At 42.7% G+C, this 18,530-nt stretch overlaps 3 protein-coding genes and 1 long non-coding RNA gene across 4 annotated transcripts; 2 read left to right on the top strand and 2 right to left on the bottom strand.

The window, feature by feature from the left end:
* Positions 1–37: 37 nt before the first annotated feature.
* On the top strand, positions 38–678 carry taf13 (TATA-box binding protein associated factor 13). The gene has a single exon (XM_069708344.1). It carries the CDS (start codon positions 100–102, stop codon positions 472–474), a length of 375 nt encoding a protein of 124 aa, XP_069564445.1. The 5' UTR covers positions 38–99; the 3' UTR covers positions 475–678.
* A 1,348-nt stretch (positions 679–2,026) lies between these two features.
* Positions 2,027–5,717, bottom strand: tnnc2.2 (troponin C2, fast skeletal type, tandem duplicate 2). The gene is made up of 6 exons (XM_069708343.1): positions 5,607–5,717; positions 4,630–4,681; positions 4,109–4,252; positions 3,652–3,766; positions 3,403–3,539; positions 2,027–2,621 (listed from the first exon to the last, which is right to left on the bottom strand). Exons 1-6 carry the CDS (start codon positions 5,607–5,609, stop codon positions 2,590–2,592), a joined length of 483 nt encoding a protein of 160 aa, XP_069564444.1. The 5' UTR covers positions 5,610–5,717; the 3' UTR covers positions 2,027–2,589.
* An 880-nt stretch (positions 5,718–6,597) lies between these two features.
* LOC138626603 (uncharacterized) lies at positions 6,598–7,484 on the top strand. The gene is made up of 2 exons (XR_011311305.1): positions 6,598–6,767; positions 6,814–7,484. It is a non-coding gene; the product is annotated as an uncharacterized lncRNA (long non-coding RNA).
* Positions 7,067–15,176, bottom strand: tnnc2.1 (troponin C2, fast skeletal type, tandem duplicate 1). Its single transcript, XM_069708342.1, has 6 exons — positions 15,079–15,176; positions 12,861–12,915; positions 12,449–12,592; positions 11,239–11,353; positions 8,753–8,889; positions 7,067–7,483 (listed from the first exon to the last, which is right to left on the bottom strand). Exons 1-6 carry the CDS (start codon positions 15,079–15,081, stop codon positions 7,452–7,454), a joined length of 486 nt encoding a protein of 161 aa, XP_069564443.1. The 5' UTR covers positions 15,082–15,176; the 3' UTR covers positions 7,067–7,451.
* Between the last annotated feature and the right edge of the window lie 3,354 nt (positions 15,177–18,530).

Here is an 18,530-nt window from a genome sequence, read left to right as displayed (position 1 = left end):
CCCGGGTCGTGTCCCGGGTTGTGTCCCGGGTCGTGTCCCGGGTCGTGGGAACAAACGCGTGAAGTGCTGCGTTAAACCACGTGTTGTTTTCTCAGCAGAATGGCGGATGAGGAAGACGAGACCGGCTTCGACGAAGAGCTGGACGACGGCTCCGCCGGAGTCGACGTCGGCCACGGGAAGAGGAAGCGGCTCTTCTCCAAGGAGCTGCGGTGCATGATGTACGGGTTCGGAGACGACCAGAACCCGTACACGGAGTCCGTGGACATCCTGGAGGACCTGGTAATCGAGTTCATCACGGAAATGACGCACAAGGCGATGTCCATCGGACGGCAGGGCCGCGTGCAGGTGGAGGACATCGTCTTCCTCATCCGGAAAGACCCCCGGAAGTTCGCGAGAGTCAAAGACCTGCTGACGATGAACGAGGAGCTGAAGAGAGCCCGCAAGGCTTTCGATGAAGCCAACTACGGCTCTTAAACTCACACCTTTAGTTTTCTACAGAAACCGAATTTGGAGGTTCATTTCTTTTAATGGACTTAAAGCTGACTGTTTATTTCTCTTCTTGTTCTTCATCGATGTCCAAACTGTTTGTGGTCTGTGATGTCATGAAACACAGTTCAGGTGCTGAATGTCCTGCTCTCTGGGACTGTTTGAATAAAGTACGTCACGTTTTTGTTTTGACTTGAGGAGTCCGTGCAGTTCATCTGAGGAGCAGAATACCCAGAAGACACTGCTCCTCAGACCTCCACCGGTCACACTGCTCCTCAGACTCCTCAGACCTCCACCGGTCTCACTGCTCCTCAGACCTCCACCGGTCTCACTGCTCCTCAGACTCCTCAGACGTCCACCGGTCTCACTGCTCCTCAGATCTTCACACTGCTCCTCAGACCTTCACCGGTCACACTGCTCCTCAGACCTCCACCGGTCTCACTGCTCCTCAGACCTCCACCGGTCACACTGCTCCTCAGACTCCTCCACCGGTCTCACTGCTCCTCAGATCTTCACACTGCTCCTCAGACCTTCACCGGTCACACTGCTCCTCAGACCTCCACCGGTCTCACTGCTCCTCAGATCTTCACACTGCTCCTCAGACCTCCACCTGTCACACTGCTCCTCAGATCTTCACCGGTCTCACTGCTCACCGCACAAGGTTACGTCATCAAACCACAGCTCTCCAGAACGCACATCATCCGACAAAGTGTGCAGCTTCAGTGTCACAATGAACACGACGAGTATATTGATCCTCAAACATGGATATCAAACACTTGGCAGGATGTTTTCTAGTTTCTTCACACTGAAACAGTAAACTTCACTGGGAGTTTAGAATCATAAATAACTACAAAAAACACAAATAAAACAATATATTTGACCCCAGGCATCTTTTCTAATTCATGTTTTGTCCAAATAAGTTTTAATATATTAATATTTCTCTGGCCCATTGTATATTTTCAGGCAAAAAAAAGTTCCCTTTAAATTTGGTTGTTTATTAAATAAGAGCAGAGTTTATGATAACACTGAGGGTTAAAACTGCTGAAGGTGCTACAGTCCATGTTCAGACTCAACCGGGCCTGTGTGAGGTTCTACTGGCCCGGCGCCATCAGGCCGTCGCTTATGTCAAACTTTGTCTTTGGTTCAGTCTTCTCCAGCTTTAATATTGGATGGTTTCCTTTTGTCTTTAGTATTTCCGGACTTTTAAGTGTTCGTTGCACAACTTTCACTCCGAAACTGACATTTGTTTTTAAAATTATTTAGAGATTAAACTTAAAAAAATTGTAGAGAAAAGAGTTATTTTTGAAAGCAAGTGGTTTCATTGAGTATTTCACAGGCTTGAAACCTTTAATAAAACCACGTGATCACAGCCAGGAATTCTGGACATAATAAATGTCTCATCTGTGCCCTCAAACTCAATACATCTTTCTTTTTTTTTGTGGGTCCCCTTCAAACTTCTGACCCAGTCAAAACCTTCCGATTGGTCTGAAAGTGATAGCGAAGGCAACGCTGGCTCTGCCTAAAACAAAATGGACAAAAAGAAGAAACAAACAGATTTTATTGATATTCCTCAAAACAAAATTTTGTACACAGACCATAAATATAACGGACCAGTGAGCATGTGTTAGTTCATTTATTCTGTTCAAGCGAATTACTTCTTCTTTGCACAGTAAAGTGGTTGAATGAATTGGTCTACGCAGCAGGTAACAGGCTGCCCAATCTATCTAGACTACATCTAGATTATAGAGCTTTACCAGCAGAGAGAGAGGAGGGGGAGGGGGAGGGGTCGCCGATGACATGTTACGCCATGCATACTGCAAGAGGTGTGTGCGCTGCAGCCGTGCCATCCTGTTACAGGCTACAGTGTCAGCGTCTGCATTCGAAGCGCGCCGGGGGAAGAGTGTCGAGCCCAGCCAGCGACCCGCCAGGTGCCCTAGCTGTCTGTTGAGGATGAGTTAAAGGATGGAGAAGAGAAGGCAGTGAACCAGGTGGACAGGAAGAGGGGGGTGGGGGGTAGGGAGGATGGGGTGGGAGGGGGGGTCAGATGAGTTTCGGATTGGGGTTCACAGGAGGGTGGAGGAATGTCCATGAGTCTTTCATGTTTTACTGCACATTCTCCATCATCTTGAGGAATTCTGGAAAAGAAAAGACAGATCGGATTACAGAAATAAAAAAAATAAAAATTCACCTGTGATCATCATCATCAGCAAATTTAAAGATTTTCTTTCCAAGTTGTGTGATTTGATTGTAAGATGAGAATTAGAGGCTTGAAACTGTAAATTTACAAAAATATATTTACAACACAGTCAAGTAGCCAAAATGAAGGTCACAAAAACCTCCCCATACTAACGCTGGATATTCAATCAACAGCATATTCAACACTTTGAATTCTTGAGGTTGCCACACACCTTCTCACTGTCTCTCACTGGGACTTAATACATAAAATAACATATTTTTGGTGTTTTGACTTAAAATCCTGATCCTCTATGACAAATTTTTCACTCATAAATGTAGAATGTCATCAAATCTCCCCCAAACTTCACTGGATTTTTGGGTGAATTTAAAGAATATGTTGAGACTCTCAAACGTATTAGTAATAGGAAGAGTACAAAAAAACCAACAACCTGTCCAACTGTATGCTGAACTTCTTAAAGAGTAATAATTTGCTATTTTTCTTTTTGTCTCTTTTTTCCTATGATGATTTTACATCAGTAGAATTCATGTCCAAGTCCATTTATCTTTATTCAAGTTTGATTTATTATTTTACTGACTTATTTAATTCTACATTTCTGTTTTTCTGTACGATATAATGAGTACTTGTCTACATCTTTTGTAAATGCATATCTTGTTTAATAAAGTAAAAAAAAAACACCTGACTTAACACGTTGATCATCATCATCATTAATATACACGTACCGTCAAAGTCCAGCATGCCGTCGGCGTTCTTGTCTCCATCCTTCAACAGCTCGTCGATCTCGTCCTCTGAGATGGGCTCGCCGGTGCTGCGGATGATGAGGGCGAACTCTTCTCTGTCGATGTAGCCGTCGCCGTTCCTGCGGGGGAAACACAGAAGAAAATGTGGTACCGTGAGGATAAAGTAATACTTGAAATACTACAAGACTACGATGTGAACCGAGCTGCGCGACAGCGACCGCGTGGACGTACTTGTCGAACACACGGAAGCACTCTGCCAACTCTTCCTCGCTCTTGCCGGCCTGGTCCTCCTTTAGCAGCCTCACCATCATGACCAAGAACTCCTCGAAGTCAATGGTGCCGCTACCTGGAGGTTTACAAGAGGCCACATAGTTCAGGATCAATAGTCGGCCCAATGTCCTGCTCATCTTGGCACGTAGTTAGTTACCCATGGAAACACAGGGAGCACAAATAAGACATGAACTGTTTAATTTCCTGATAATTCAAAGCAGAACTAATAAAAATGATCTGTCTGAAGTTAATGCTGATGGGGCCTTCAGGATCAACCTTTCTCTTTCTTTATTTGCTATGATTTAACAGCTATAGGACACGCGTAAAATGCCGGAGTCGTGTTACTCGTGCGCAAAAACACTCATGGCGCACGGCAGGTGTGCTGTGTTGCTTCCATACTACATTTCCCGTTGCTCACCGTCCTCATCGACCTCCTCGATGATCTCATCCAACTCCTCTCTTGTCGGGTTCTGGCCCAGCATTCTCATCACGGTACCCAACTCCTTGGTGCTGATGTCACCGCCACCGTCGGTGTCAAACATGTCGAAGGCGGCCTTGAACTCTGGAGAAAGAGGAGGTTGCATTTATGCTGAGAATAAAGGCCTCAGGCTTTCTTTATAGATTGAAAAACTGATTCACGGGAAAAAAAGCGAGATCTATCGCCACGTGTCACCATGGTAACTAATAACCTCTGCGTTTCATTAAAATCCATGAAATACTGGGCCAGATTTCACGCATATTAAATAAATTGCCTTTCCTTTTTTTGCAGGAGCAGCATGTCGTTTAACTGCAGGATATATTTTAATGATGTTTTTTCAAGGTGTTAAAATTGAAAAAAACAACAAAAAAACAACAACTATGCCGCATTTGAAAAGCAACCTGGGACATACATGGTCAAAGTAATCACGTTACACAAGTAACGCGTTACCGCATACTCACCGGCCAGCATTTCCTCGCTCAGGTAGGAGCGGGCCTCTTGTTGCGCGTCAGTCTGCAAGAGAAGAGGGGCCACTGTGACGTCATCGTTCATTTAGGCTACATACGGGCTTCAATCATAAACTCAACAAATTAATCCTGAAGGCCAAACCGTCATTGTCACGATGGCGAAAGAAAGAATTCCCTTCACATACTGGCTGGATTCATTTTAAAAACAATATTACAAATAATAATAATAATAATAATAATATTTACACTGTAAATGTTAAAAATATTAGAAAAATCTTTAAAACTACTTTTACACACAGAACCAGCGATGCATTTTTGGAGCATTAAAGAAATATTCTACAGATACTATTTCATTTTTACGTCACGGTGGGAATAATTGTCTGTAACAACAACATATTAACATGGTTTCATGAGTCATGTGTTGCAGGATGTAGTCGCTGCGTCTCCAAAGGATTGTGGAGCTTGGTGAAAATTAGCGCAGCTATTTCAGGCTCAACACCTTGAGGCTCGCTGTATATGGCCTGCAGACATCCAATCCCAGGAATCTGTTGCCTAAGCACAACCCGCACCTCTCCGGTTGACACCCACCTTTCTCCCTAACAGCAGCAGTGTTTAAACCCTCTACAAGGATTCAGAGTATTTGCAACAACAACAACAACAAAAAAACCAACAAAAAGAATTAATTTATGTAAATTTAGGAGGAATTCCATTAAAATCCAACAAAATATAAAAATCTGTATTTAAATGCTGAATTTAGAAAAAAATATAATTTAGATATTACAAGGTGAAGCCAAGAGATGAACATCTGAGCTTCACCAGCAGCAGGAAACACACTTCAGTGCAGCTCAGCAGAATAATTTTTGCACTTTCACATGCCTTTATTACTCAATCATTAATATAGTTTAACAACTAATGACTGGTTGTCTGATCAACTTGGAGCAGTCCACTTGCACAATCGATTGGATTCTTACCATGTCTGTGGATTAGCTTTTTCCCCCCAAATATCCAAGGAAAAAAAGAAAAGCCCAAAGGAGTGGTCAATCCGTGTGCACCCCAACAGAGAGACTAGACGTCAAGTGAAGGTTCAGAGACACTTTAAACGGCACAGCCAGGTCCCGCCCCCTGCCTCTCACAGGCCTCCAGATTTAGTATCCTGAACTTTTAGGGTTCTGGGGCCAGGGCAAGCCAATCACACTTTGGACAGGAACGCTCTAGTATTCTTGAAGTTGCAGAGTTGAGAATGTAAAAGAAGTAAAGCAGAAGTTTTTAGGACACTTTTCAGATCTGGGTCACGGTCGGAAAATAGAAACGTGAGGAATAATGGAGGAGAATTAAAAAAAATGCAGTGGATATTTCATTATGTTTGTTGTCAGAGGATGTGAGAAGGAACTGTGACATCCTGTGAAAGAATTCACTCAGAACTCAAATAGCAAATAGCACACTAACTAAAAAATGTTCTCGCTTTCAGTTTTGATCTTCTACACTAATTAATAAAATTTAAAAACTAAACAAAACTCCAGATATTGCAGCTCAGATAACAGTTGAATTCTATGGAGGCCTTGTAAACACAGTGAACCGCGGGGGAGCACAAGATTTCTAAGTTGGTCATCGGTTTTGTGACGATGGAGTTTTAATCTGGGATCTGAAACCCAAAACCGGGAGAAAAAAATGCAGCGGGGCCGGACCCCATCTCACCATCCCTAACGCCCCCCCCCCCTTTTCCCCCCTGCCACTGTGCCTCGAATAGCAGGCAGAGGGGGACGTGAGGCGAGCAAGCCTTCTATCCCGGTGCCACGTCGCCCGATAAACACGACCTGATGCTCCTTATATGGTGTGCGGTTCCTGGAGGGAGGGGCCCAAGGTGAGAGGGGAGGATGGGATCTGTAGCCTCTGACAGGTGGTGGAGGGCTTGCAGGCTATATACCCAGAGGGAGACCTGCACTTTGCAAACGGAGAATGAACTCATCCGCTCTCTGACGCTGGCCGGCTGCTGGGCTTCACCTCTTTTCTGTTTCTGATTTCTGTTTCTGGGAGACTGCTCGGTGAAGATCAATAACATTTATGACAGATTTAAGTGGAGAACGAAATGGAAGAGATCAGTTTGAACCTGAAGATCTCCTCAGAGGTGACAGGTCTCTTGTGCTGAGTGAGACAGGGAGCATAATAAGTTCTATGTAGGTTTCCAAAGAACAACCTGTAGGACTTTTTGAATTTGGGACTGAAATGTGCAGTCGTATTGTTTGTGTAAAGAGAGGAAGTAGAAGGTGCACGCTCGTATGTCATGTGTCAGATCACTTTGAACTGTTATCATGCATCAGACAGGCTAACAGCGGCGATCTGAAAGTCCCAGAAAGGAGAACGAAAGAGACAACAATCTGATAACAAGACAACGTCAGGCGGCAGAATAATGATCAGAGATGAAGAAACGAGGGAGGAAAAGGAAGTCAGGTTTATTTAGAAAGATCAGGGTGGAGGAGACAGGAGGGGCTGGGGGGGGGGGGGGTTGAAGTTATAGGTGGTGTAGGATTTCTGTAGAAACAGCAGCTGCCGGTGGGGAAGAGGGGGGACAGCTGGGTGGCCAGGGGGGGACAGCGCCTTCGTCTTAAAAGGTTTGAGCGGGTATTTATAGATATACTCAACAAGCCGCTGGGTTTCATGTGAGGAGGGGGAGTGGGGGGGGGGGGGACGCTTCGACGTCTCAGGAACGACATCATCAGATTCATATTTGTGGAGAGTTTAATTTCAGATTTCCGTCACACACGGGCTTCGTTTTCTCTCTGAGGGAAGGATCACCGAGGAATGTATTGCCGCTCTCCTTACTGGACGTTCTCCATCATCTTCAGGAACTCTGCAGGGAGACAGAGCGGAGGACAGATCAGCAGCCGGCGGCCAATCCACCGGAGGGATTACTGAATCAGTCAGTCAAATCCTGGAGATATTTTCTACTGTCCAATTTTTTAATTAACAGCTAATATTTCTGCCATTCATGCCTACAAACAGTTTCCATCTATTTGTTTAAATGTCTCATTTGATACATATAGAATAGTTTTGAACTATATTTTATTTGTTGGGATTTATCTCAAGGTGATCTTTGGTATTTTGGGAAATATTCTTATTTACAATCTCGTCTGAAGATGAGAGATATAAAGATATATGTTACTGCAGGCATAAGAGAAAAATATCACTCTTCTACGGACGTCATGAAGCGAGTGGAATCTGGAGTTGATGATGTCATGTGTGATGTCGCCCACTCTAACTTTTGCCCCCTGAGATATTGTGAAAACAGTTGTGTTGAACCTGTATTTTGCCTGCACTTTTTCACTCTACATATTTAATTGATCCATCAAACTGTTGGGACTTGTGTTATCTTTCATTGAGATGGGATTCAGTTTTGGCCAAAATCCCCTTTGAGCGCCGAGTGCTATCCGCACTGTCCAATAGACTCCCATTATAACCGAGCTCTGAAAGTTCGGGTCTAAATCAGAAACGGTGGGTTTCTCTAACCTGCGACTGAGTCTATAGAATATGAAGTAGGAACATTTAACACAGCTATCACTGACAAGTTTCTGCCACTCCCGGTGAAATCATTTTTGCGATAGGATTGGTAGTTTTTGTCTGGTGAGGACTTTTCGAAGGCTCTCCTCCTCGTCAGCGTCCTGATTTCCCCCCTCCACTTCTCCTGTCAGGGTGTGGGCATGAGAGAGCCCCTCCCATCTCTGTTCCCTCAAGATCACCATAGCAACCAGTCACACAAAAAAATTCTGCAAGACTTTCCTAGTTATATGTTTGTGGGTAGTTTGATTGACAGGCCTGGTCTGCAGTGATTGCCAGGTCTGTCATACAACTGTAGCTAACAACAGAGCTGTACTGAACTTCTCAACTAACTCCTCATAACAAATCAAATCCAATGGATTTCATTTTTACTCATAAACATAAACCTGCTTTATTCTTCTGCTCAACCTGCAGCTGCTTACGCCCTCATATGAAACTAAAACAGTAAAAATGTTGCTAGTGGGAGTTCGGTTTCTTTTCTTCATCCTCTACTAATATAACAAACATTATGAAAGATGCTCTGTAGTCCACAGGTGTGAAGAAAGGCTTTCTTCTTCAATCTTACCATCAAAATCAAGCTTTCCATCTTTGTTAGAGTCCGCTTCCCCAAACATCTCATCGATATCTTCCTCTACAACTGGTTCTCCAGTAAGATGGAGGATTTCTCCAAATTCCTCCCGGTCAACGAAACCGTCTCCGTTCCTGTGGACAAAAGACAAGATGAAGTGTCAGGCCAAATGTGAAATATAGTTCAAGTCTCCTCTTCTGTTCCTGAGTTCTGGCTAAAAAAGTGACGTCACAGTGAAGTGATGTAAAATATCCTCTTTTCACCCGTTAATGCAATCAGACATTTGTGTGAAATTCTATAATAATTAGCAAATGAATTATTGAGTTTTGGCCAAGAATGTGTTTTGTGAGGTCATAGTGACCTTTGACCTTTTACCACCAAAATCAGTTCATCCTTCAGTCCAAGAAAAACCGTTTTTGCCAAATTTGAAGAAATCCCCTCAAACTGTTCCTGAGAGATTATCTTCACAAGAACAGGAAGGATTGGTTGGATAGACACAAGGTCATGGTGCCTGTGACCTTTGACCCCTGACATCTAATCAGTTCATTCGTGAGTCAAAGTGAATGTTTGAAATTTTAAAGTGAAATTTTTATAAATTCCCTCAAAGCTTTCCTGAGCAATCACGTTCACCAGAATTCTTCGACTTGAAGTAAAAGCAAAAGTAATCTTGACGTTTGGCCTTTGACCCCCAAAATCAAATCATTTCATCTTTGGAATCAAATAAATGTTTGTAACAAATTTGAAAAAATTCCCTCAAGGTGTTCTTGAGATATTGTGCTCACGAGAACGGGTCAGACGACCTGAAAACGTAACGCCAGGCTGTTGTCACCAAGATATGTACTAAGCAGTATTGTTGTTATCTGCCAACATACACGTTGAAGCAGTGTATTAGTGATAAATTTATATCTGCCATTTTTTTTATTGGTAGTGAACTCCTCCATCAACATGAAACAATCAGTTCAGAAAGTCTCCTTTCAACTCGGTAGCCCAAAGCTTGACTATCTCACGTTTTGCGGTCGTGGCAGGGTGTGACTATTTCACGCCGTGCTGTGATACCGAGTTGCTTATTTACACATCCAGCAGATACGAAGAAACATAGAATGGATTTATCGGTTTTACACCACAGCCTGGAACGAAGCGATGAGAGTGGGCTAGAAAACCAAAACAATAAGCTGAGAGATGCTAAAGTGCTGAGGAGAATAGTAGAGGTGGCCAAAATTATCTTTGGTTTCCTTACGACAACCTGTTTTACATTACTTTTAGTAATTTGATCCATTGTTAACACGAATTTGTGCTTGTTGGTTTGTTTGCTTGCACAAAATTAAAAAGATACAAAAAGTGAGATAAAACATTCATACAGTAGAAAAAAAACCAAACCCCCCCCCCAATTTCCTAACATTAATACAGTCAGAATCGAAAGTGCTCATCTGTGCAAAGCAGGATATACAATATTATTCAAAATAAAAAGGTAATCAAAGTTAATGATGATAAATTGAAAACATCTAGGAACAAATTAAACTATGAAACTAGGACCAGAAATATGCTGAAATCATCAATCCAGACAGTCGGCAGAGTGTTATTTAAATATTGTGTTATCAACTTTGTTTTTATCAGCATTGAATGAAGCCCCAGAGACTCATCTGCTTCATGGAGCGCGACGGTTTCAGCTGATTGTTGAGCTGTCTGTCCACAGTTTTACTGTTTGTTCACAGCAGTGAAAAAGCTCCAATAACTACTGTTCACTCACTGCCTGGCAGACGGAAACAGGCCGTGACCAGCTGGTGAACAGACTGTAGGCAAACGTGACCAGCTGCAGAGCCAGATGTTTCCCTCATAAACCAACTAACAAGCTAAAAGAGACACACAAAGTGATCTGAAACATTAAGACACCACATTAATGACAATGTCGCTCAGTGATTGACGGACATTTAAACATGCATCTGTTTCCAGATCATTTTACAGGGTGATGGGTGAGTGTTCCTGTTTCCGTTGCTTTTGCAGGTTCTTTCACCCAAATTTGTAATTGTAAAATACCGAGGAATGTTTCAACCCAGTATTAAAGGAAAGGGTGAAAAAGACTACACGTCACACGTTTTCCTGTCGTGGACGAAAATGACATGCGACTTACAGGAAAATGAAACTTATAGCTACAACATGTGGTTGGGGTTAAGAAAAAAACAATTAAACCAAAGTTCGAAGTTCGAACCGAACTTTAACACCTAGACAGCACCAAGCGTGGCTATCTCACGTTTTGCTGTAGTGGACCGGCGTGTCTATTTCACGCTTTGCCGTGATACCGAGTTAAATGGTGAGAATGAACCACTACACCACGTTAATGTGCCTCGTGCCCAAAATATTCAGTTTGAAGCTTTGTATATTATATCAACTGTATTCTGTTTTCCTCACTTTATGAAGAATATCACATATATAATACAGAATGTGGTGTTCGTATGTGGCTTTATGTTCCTCATGGAGTATCATACTTGTCAAAAATACGGAAGCACTCTGAAAGCTCCTCTTCGCTCTTGCCGGCCTGGTCCTCCTTTAGCTGCTGCACCATCATGACCAAGAACTCCTCGAAGTCGATGGTGCCGCTGCCTGAGAAGAGATCCGGTGAGGAAGTGAGGATGGAGTTCACATGTTGTCAACACTGCCGTCGAGTCGCAGCCTGCTGGGGACTCAGATTCACAGATTAGGCACCAAAAACCACCTGGTCAGGTTTAGATAAAGATCATGATGATAATGATCATTTTGACCTCATTAGTATTACACATGTCACGTAGTTTACTTTATACGTTGTGCAAGTGAAAGAGATTTTATTAGGCTGCACAGGTAACTTACTTATGTCACTTAAAATAAATTCATGTTGACTTTGGTTTGGTGTAAATTCTATGTTTGTTCCATCCGATGACCCCTGACCTCTACCCTTCACACATTGACACTCTTTCTATTTTGTCACATGACCAGCTATCTGCACTTTGTCTCAATATGATTTAATTTTCTACCCTTTTTTCTGTTTATTTTTCTGTTTTGTTTTTCCTTACAAACCCTGGGTTTTCTCCGGCCTCCCTTGTCTATATGTTTCTCCATATTGACGTGCGTTTGTGAAAAAAAATAAATATTGTATTGTATATTGGAGGTGTGACCTGAAGGCAGATGATGCTCGACTGACATGTACAGAAACAAGATTGTCATAGTTGTTTTATGTTCGAAATAAAGTTGATAAAAAAATAAATAAAAGTTGGTCACATGACCTCCGTCTTTGACTCGAATGATCACAGAACAGATGATAAAAGGTCACAAACTCATAAACTCATAAAACTCCCATAAAACTTTAATTTGAACTACAAGTACATTGTCAATATTTTTAACTACTGCATTCTGGGAAGTAGTTTGAGATTATGTGCAACATAACATTTCTTCACACTTTCCTGTCTTTTCTATTTATCCTGTGATCGTTTTTCTCCAAAAGGCCTTCGAAAACTCTTAAAGGGACACTCCGCCGGTTTCACACAAAGGTCCGCCCACTCATCACCAGGAATCCAACTAAAGCCTGTGAAAACAGCTGCGTGTTGTCATCTGCAGCTTCGGTGGGAGCGTTTTGAAGTCTTGAAGTTGACTTGAGGCTTCATGCATTTGACAGAAATGTGATCTATGGCGGCATGAAGTTTGGAAGACGTAAAACGATCTCACCGTCCTCATCGACCTCCTCAATGATGGCATCCAGCTCCTCCCTCGACGGGTTCTGGCCCAACATCCTCATCACGGTACCGAGCTCCTTGGTGCTGATGTCACCGCCTCCGTCTGTGTCGAACATGTCGAAGGCAGCTTTGAACTCTGGAAAAGAGAAGAGACATAATTCACATGCAGACAGGTTAGAACTAGCAAAGCAGAATCAGGGCTTATGTTTTTTGTGTTTTTTGGGGGGGGGGGGGGATGAGCTAATTTACTAAGAACATCAAAGGACAAAGGGAACAAAAATCACTCGATTGCTCAACTGACTTCATGCTTGTTATTCGACTACATTTAATACAAAAAGAATGAAGTTCTTTTGAAAATCAGTGTAAAAAGCCTCATTAAGTTTAATTTCAAGAGAAAAACAGACCTGCAATCATCTCCTCAGTCAGGAAGGACCGGGCGTCGCTTTGGGCGTCAGTGGGCTTAAGAAAGGAGAATAAAAGGAAAAAAGTGGGAGGAGCAGTGGAGGAAAAATGACAGGAAGAACAGTCAGACATAATCGATAATTATCAGAACAGCTTTTAAAGAGAAATTACAGCGAGAGGATAATAAGCTTTTTCATAAAGTCAGAAAAGCACAGGTGGAAATAACCGCATTAATGATTAAGTTTGATTATCAGTCAGGCAATACCATTGAAGCAAACCTGCATGCACGGAGTTAGGACCTCGCTAGGTTGAAAGAAATAATGTAATTATTACATTTAACCTGTAAAAAATGTGATTTTATTCTGTAGCTGCCCCAAGCGGTCTCCTCAGCCAGTCTCAGCATGGTTTCCAGGAAAAGCACATTTGTACTGCATGATAGTTCCCATTTCCTACAATTCATATTCTACAGATTACTAGAGAACCATCATTCAAGGCCTCCGTTTCACAGGCAGCCACTTTCTATTCACCACATGAAGATCAAGTTATAAAGTCTTCATTATTCTTTGATGTAATGCATCAGGGTTAAGGCCATATGTGTTGAAGCTTTTTATTCTAAAACATATAATGGTATGTGAGCCCTCCTTCTCCTCAGAGAAATAGAAAGAGCAGCTGAAAGCCAAAGACAGAAGTATCAGTGATGAAGTGACAGCCTAGATATAGCCAGAAAGAAGTCCTGTTTAATCCTCCGCTGGCTGGCTGAGCTTGTGAGTGTTGGTTCTTAAAGGGCAACGCCACGCAGTAAAGTAAAACACTTCCCACGAATTAAGTAGCGTCGAGTCAATATTCCTGACGAGGAATGCAATAATTTGATTTTTATATAGTTTGGTTTTATATAGTAACTGGTTTTAATACAGTCCAGCACTTACGCTTAAAGCTGCTGCCTCAGTTTGCACTTATGCCAACGCAGTATCACGGCAAAGCGTGAAATAGACACGCTGGTCCACTACAGCAAAAACATGAAATAGCCACGCTTTGAAGGCCCAAAGCCAAAGCATGAAAATTACACGTTTTCATGTAGTAGGCGGAAATGGAAACTACGGCATGTTCAGAGCCATGTGATTTACAGGAAAATGAAACTTTTAGCAAAAACACGTGGTTGGGGTTTAGAAACAGAAAAACGACTCAAGAAAAACGTTGTCACCTCCTGAATTAAAACGTTGTCGTCCCGCATGGCAGCCTGTGACTAGTGACACCGAGACACCCCTCCTAATACCGTCAAAACATCACATCACCCCGCGTCACATGACATTTACGTGCGTGTAAGTTTCACGCTTACAAATCGTGTAACTTTCACGCTTAGACAGCCCGAAGCGTGGCTATCTCATGTTTTTGCTGTTGTGGACCGGCGTTTCTACAACTTTTGGCAGCACTGGCTATTTTTTCCATTTTTTGTTGACAATTCTCATTTCAAAAAGTCAAGAAACATCATCCGTTGTTCTCCCAAGCACTGATTGAGATTCGTAGCAGGAATGTTTTTGAGAAGAACAAAGAAGAAAATAAACAAACCGATACTTAAATGGATTAAAATTGATTCCCGGTTTAGTTGTTTTATAGACTCCTGACAGTAAGTTATTTCTGCTCTCTCCCAGTTTGCTTGACACATATCATAACTTATGGAAGGTCACGCAAACCCGTCAACTTTAAAGCTATTTTTAAAGTGAGATTTTGGGAGAGGATTTGAGAGGAATTTTTCCCAAGGTGAATGTCGTAAGTTGGGACATTCAGAAAAGTCTTCTCACTTTCCTCAGCTGTGTGCTTTCTATCTTTAGTATCACTCCCTCTCATCTAAACATCTATCACAGTGACTTTAGTTACTAAGGAACACAAAAGCAGCGTGTGAGCCTGTAAGCAAACAGCAGAGATGAGTGACAGAAGTGTCCGCAGACGTTTCCAGCAGCAAAGAAGCTGCTTTGTCTGTCAGAAGAACATTAAATTCCCCCAAATTAAACTCCCAGAGAATTTCAGGAATCCAGAAGAGATAAAACACCACTTGTCTATAAATCCAGTTGCAGATGAGGACTTGCTTCCCTTCAGATAATTATCTCCATCTTCTGCCAGCTGGCTTTCATCCTCATCAGTTGGAAATCAAAAACTCATTACGACTAAAACGTCCTTTTCCTTCGTCTTCTTTCAATTCCTGCTCAGTTTTCAGTTTCTTACCATGGCGGCCGGCTTTGCTGAACAACAGACAACAGAACAAACGACAGATGACTGAGGAAGACGGTCTTCCCTGCACACAGGTCGGGTTCAGTGGCTTCGCTCCCCTCCATAAGTACCCTCTCATCCAGCTACCCTTTGATCAGGATTGGGCCGGAGACCCCGTCCTAGGATCAGAGCCGGCCAATCAAATCCAACTTTAGTTCGTGCTGTGGTAGAATCTCCTGATGGACATCCCCTTGTGTTACCTCCAATCTCCCATATTTAGAGAACAGACAAGCTCCCTGACATTTATCAGACAAAAAAAAGAAAACACTGCCCAGGCATGAGGTGGCAGGAGATTATTTTGGCAGCAGATCAACTGGGATGGACACTTGATTTCACATACTGCGCATGACCCCGTCGCACACGCACACGCACACGCACACGCAGATTAACACCTCCCATTCTCTGGCCCTTCAGCAGCGTCTGTCCATCCATCTATCCGCCCGTCCGGCTGTCCTCGCTGCTGTTGACTTGCCCTTGTGTCTATGATACCTGTAACATAAGAGGTGTGCAAAGACGCGTGCGATCTCGTCTTTGTCCATTTCAGCTATCTGTTCTTCACTCCGTCAACATGTAAACAAACAGAAACATCTCAGCATCAAGCAGGAAATCTGTAATCAGTGTAACAGAGAGCCAGAGTGAAACTGGATCGAAACGGTTCTGTTCCAGAGGTCAGAAAACCTCAATCATAATCCTACAGACATTTATAACTACACTAATAAGTAAAAGTCCATCTCTGTGTGTACCTTTGGATTGTGTTTCCTGTGTCCATATGCACAGATTGTATATAAAAGTGTTCGTAGCTTCCAGGTCTGAAAAATGAGGCCGATGCAGAAGTGTCTTAAGCTCCCCCAGCTTGTCCAAATATGGTCACTTCCTGCTCCAAACCGCTCTGAACTAGCAAAGATGGTGACGGACAGAAATCTGAACTGGAGGATTCATAACGTTCACAAACCAACGATGACATCACTGATGGTTGATGACATCACTGTTGGCTGCCGCTTGGTCATATATCAAAATAAAGGTGATGATCTATAATCATTGCTAATTAAATATTGTTTTATCAGCCTTAAAGAACCTTCATGAGAACACATCACATCCCAACACAATTTTTTTTTTTGTCATATCAGTTTCTTCTCTTCCATTTTAGTCTGTTCTCGTTGTTTAGTTTTATCTCCCTGTCCTTAAAAGGCTTTCATATTCACTTCCTCTTTTATTTTGATAACTCACCTTCTTGTCTCACCTCTGTTGTCTTAACTTCCGGCCCTCGTGTCTTCCCCACCATGATTGTTTCCAGCTGCGTGTAATTATCTCCTGACGTCATGCGTGTCCAGACGATGTGCTCCCGATCTCCTTCTTCGTCACGTGAGGTCGGTGACTTCCGGCTCGTCTTCCCAGAGTCCTTCCGCAGTATTTGTAAGTTTCTTCTCCAGTATTTTCGGAGTTTTTGTGTACCGTCTTTACCCTTGGACCTTCCTTGGACTGTACTTCTGCCTGGAACTTATGGACGAGTGAGTCCAACATTATCTGTTAGACCAACTAAATAATCTTTATCCGTTTATCTGCTCGGAGTGGGCGGTGTTTAATCCGAAGGTGGCCTTGCTTAGACCGGAAGTGGGTGTGAACTAACCAAAGTTGATCAGAAATTTTTAAATATACTATTTATTCAAAAACTATGAGCAGAAATGCCCCAGAATTGTGCTTCAGAGGAATGCTTTTGATCAGGAGAGTAAGAGAACTATTTACAAAACTTCTTTTTTTTAATATAGCCTCGCTATAATTATTAACAATAATAATTATAGCGAGGCTATATTCACTGTCGCTCAACAATGAGCGACTGAAAAAAATGTCAAGCTAGTCATATAAGAAATTAAATATGTACTTTATTTTGATCAGCAAATAGTGTGCGTGTGTGAATTGTTTGCCTGTTACTATTTGTTTTATTAAATAAACTGAAGCTGGGTGATTTGTGCAGACACGGTCCACATTGAAATATGCATTCAGCCTCACTATATTCTCCCTGAAAGCACTCAGCTGAGTGAAGACATGTAAACGAGGTTTAGGAAACAACTGGTAGTAGCATAGTCTGTTAAGAGCAAAGCTCGCGGGTAACTCGGCTGAAGATATTTGACACAAACCTGATTTGAAACGAGCCGACGCCAGAAGTTAGCAAGAAGAGTCGGGAGTTGTTGTGAATCTCTGCATAGCTGACCTCTTTGTAGGGTAGCTGGGTAGGTAGTTACTTTATTGATCCCCAAGGGGAGATTTTTTTTTTCGCTACAGCAGCATTTATAGATACAGGAAATAAATAAAATAACAGTAAAATATATTAAATATAAAAATGCACAGTATATACACAATAAAATAATTAAATTAAAACTAACTAAACAATAGTGCAAAGTGTTTTATATTATAGATATCTATATAGATATATGGTATAGTGGAATATAAAACACTTTGCACTATTGTTTAGTTATATATACATACATATATTATTTAAACAAACAACAGTGTTATTGTTGTGTGATGGATTTTGCCAGAGGTGAGTTATTGTACAGTCTTATTGCAGTGGACAGGAATGATCTCCTGTATCTGGAATGATCTCCTGTATCGGGAATGATCTCCTGTATCAGGAATGATCTCCTGTATCTGGAATGATCTCCTGTATCTGTCCTTGTGACAGCAGAGCTGGAGGAGTCTTTTGGAGAACGTCCTCCTCTGTCCCTGCAGCAGGTGGAGAGGGTGGTCAGGATTATCCAATATGGATAATAGTTTGTTCAGCGTCCTCCTCTCCACCACCTTTTCCAGACTGTCCAGTTTGCAGCCAATAATGGAGCCGGCCCTCTTAACCAGTTTGTTAAGTCTGTTGGTGTCACCGGCTCCAATGCTGCCCCCCTTCTTCCCTCCTTCCCCCCCAGCAGACTACTAGAAGTACAGTTCACTGGCCACAACAGATGGTAGAACATCTCCAACATCATGCTGCACACATTGAAGGATCGAAGTTTCCTCAAGAAAAAGAGTCGACTCATCACCTTCTTGTAGACAGCGTTGATGTTGGTCTTCCAGTTCAGTCTGTTGTCATGGAGACACCAGGTACTTGTACTCCTCAACCATGTCCACCTCCTCTCCCAGAACTCTCAGCGGTTGTGGAGCCGTCGTCTTCCTCCTGAAGTCGACCACCATCTCTCTGGTCTTGGCCACGTTCAGAAGGAGGTGATTTCTTCCCGCCCACTCCACAAAGTCCTCCACTACTGCCCTGTACTCATCCTCCCGTCCATCCCTTATACACCGGACCACTGACTCCTCCTCCCGTCCATCCCTTATACATCCCACCACTGCAGAGTCATCAGAGAACTTCTGCAGATGTCTTGACTCTGAGTTGTTCTGGAAGTCAGTGGTGTATAAGGTGA

Source organism: Brachyistius frenatus, unplaced genomic scaffold, assembly GCF_029030835.1.
Source record: "Brachyistius frenatus isolate BFR_SWC_R1_liver_20210118 unplaced genomic scaffold, ASM2903083v1 Contig_75, whole genome shotgun sequence".
Lineage (NCBI taxonomy): Eukaryota > Metazoa > Chordata > Actinopteri > Embiotocidae > Brachyistius > Brachyistius frenatus.
The sequence above is the reverse complement of the archived record's forward strand: the minus strand, read 5'-3'. Positions and strand labels throughout refer to the sequence as shown.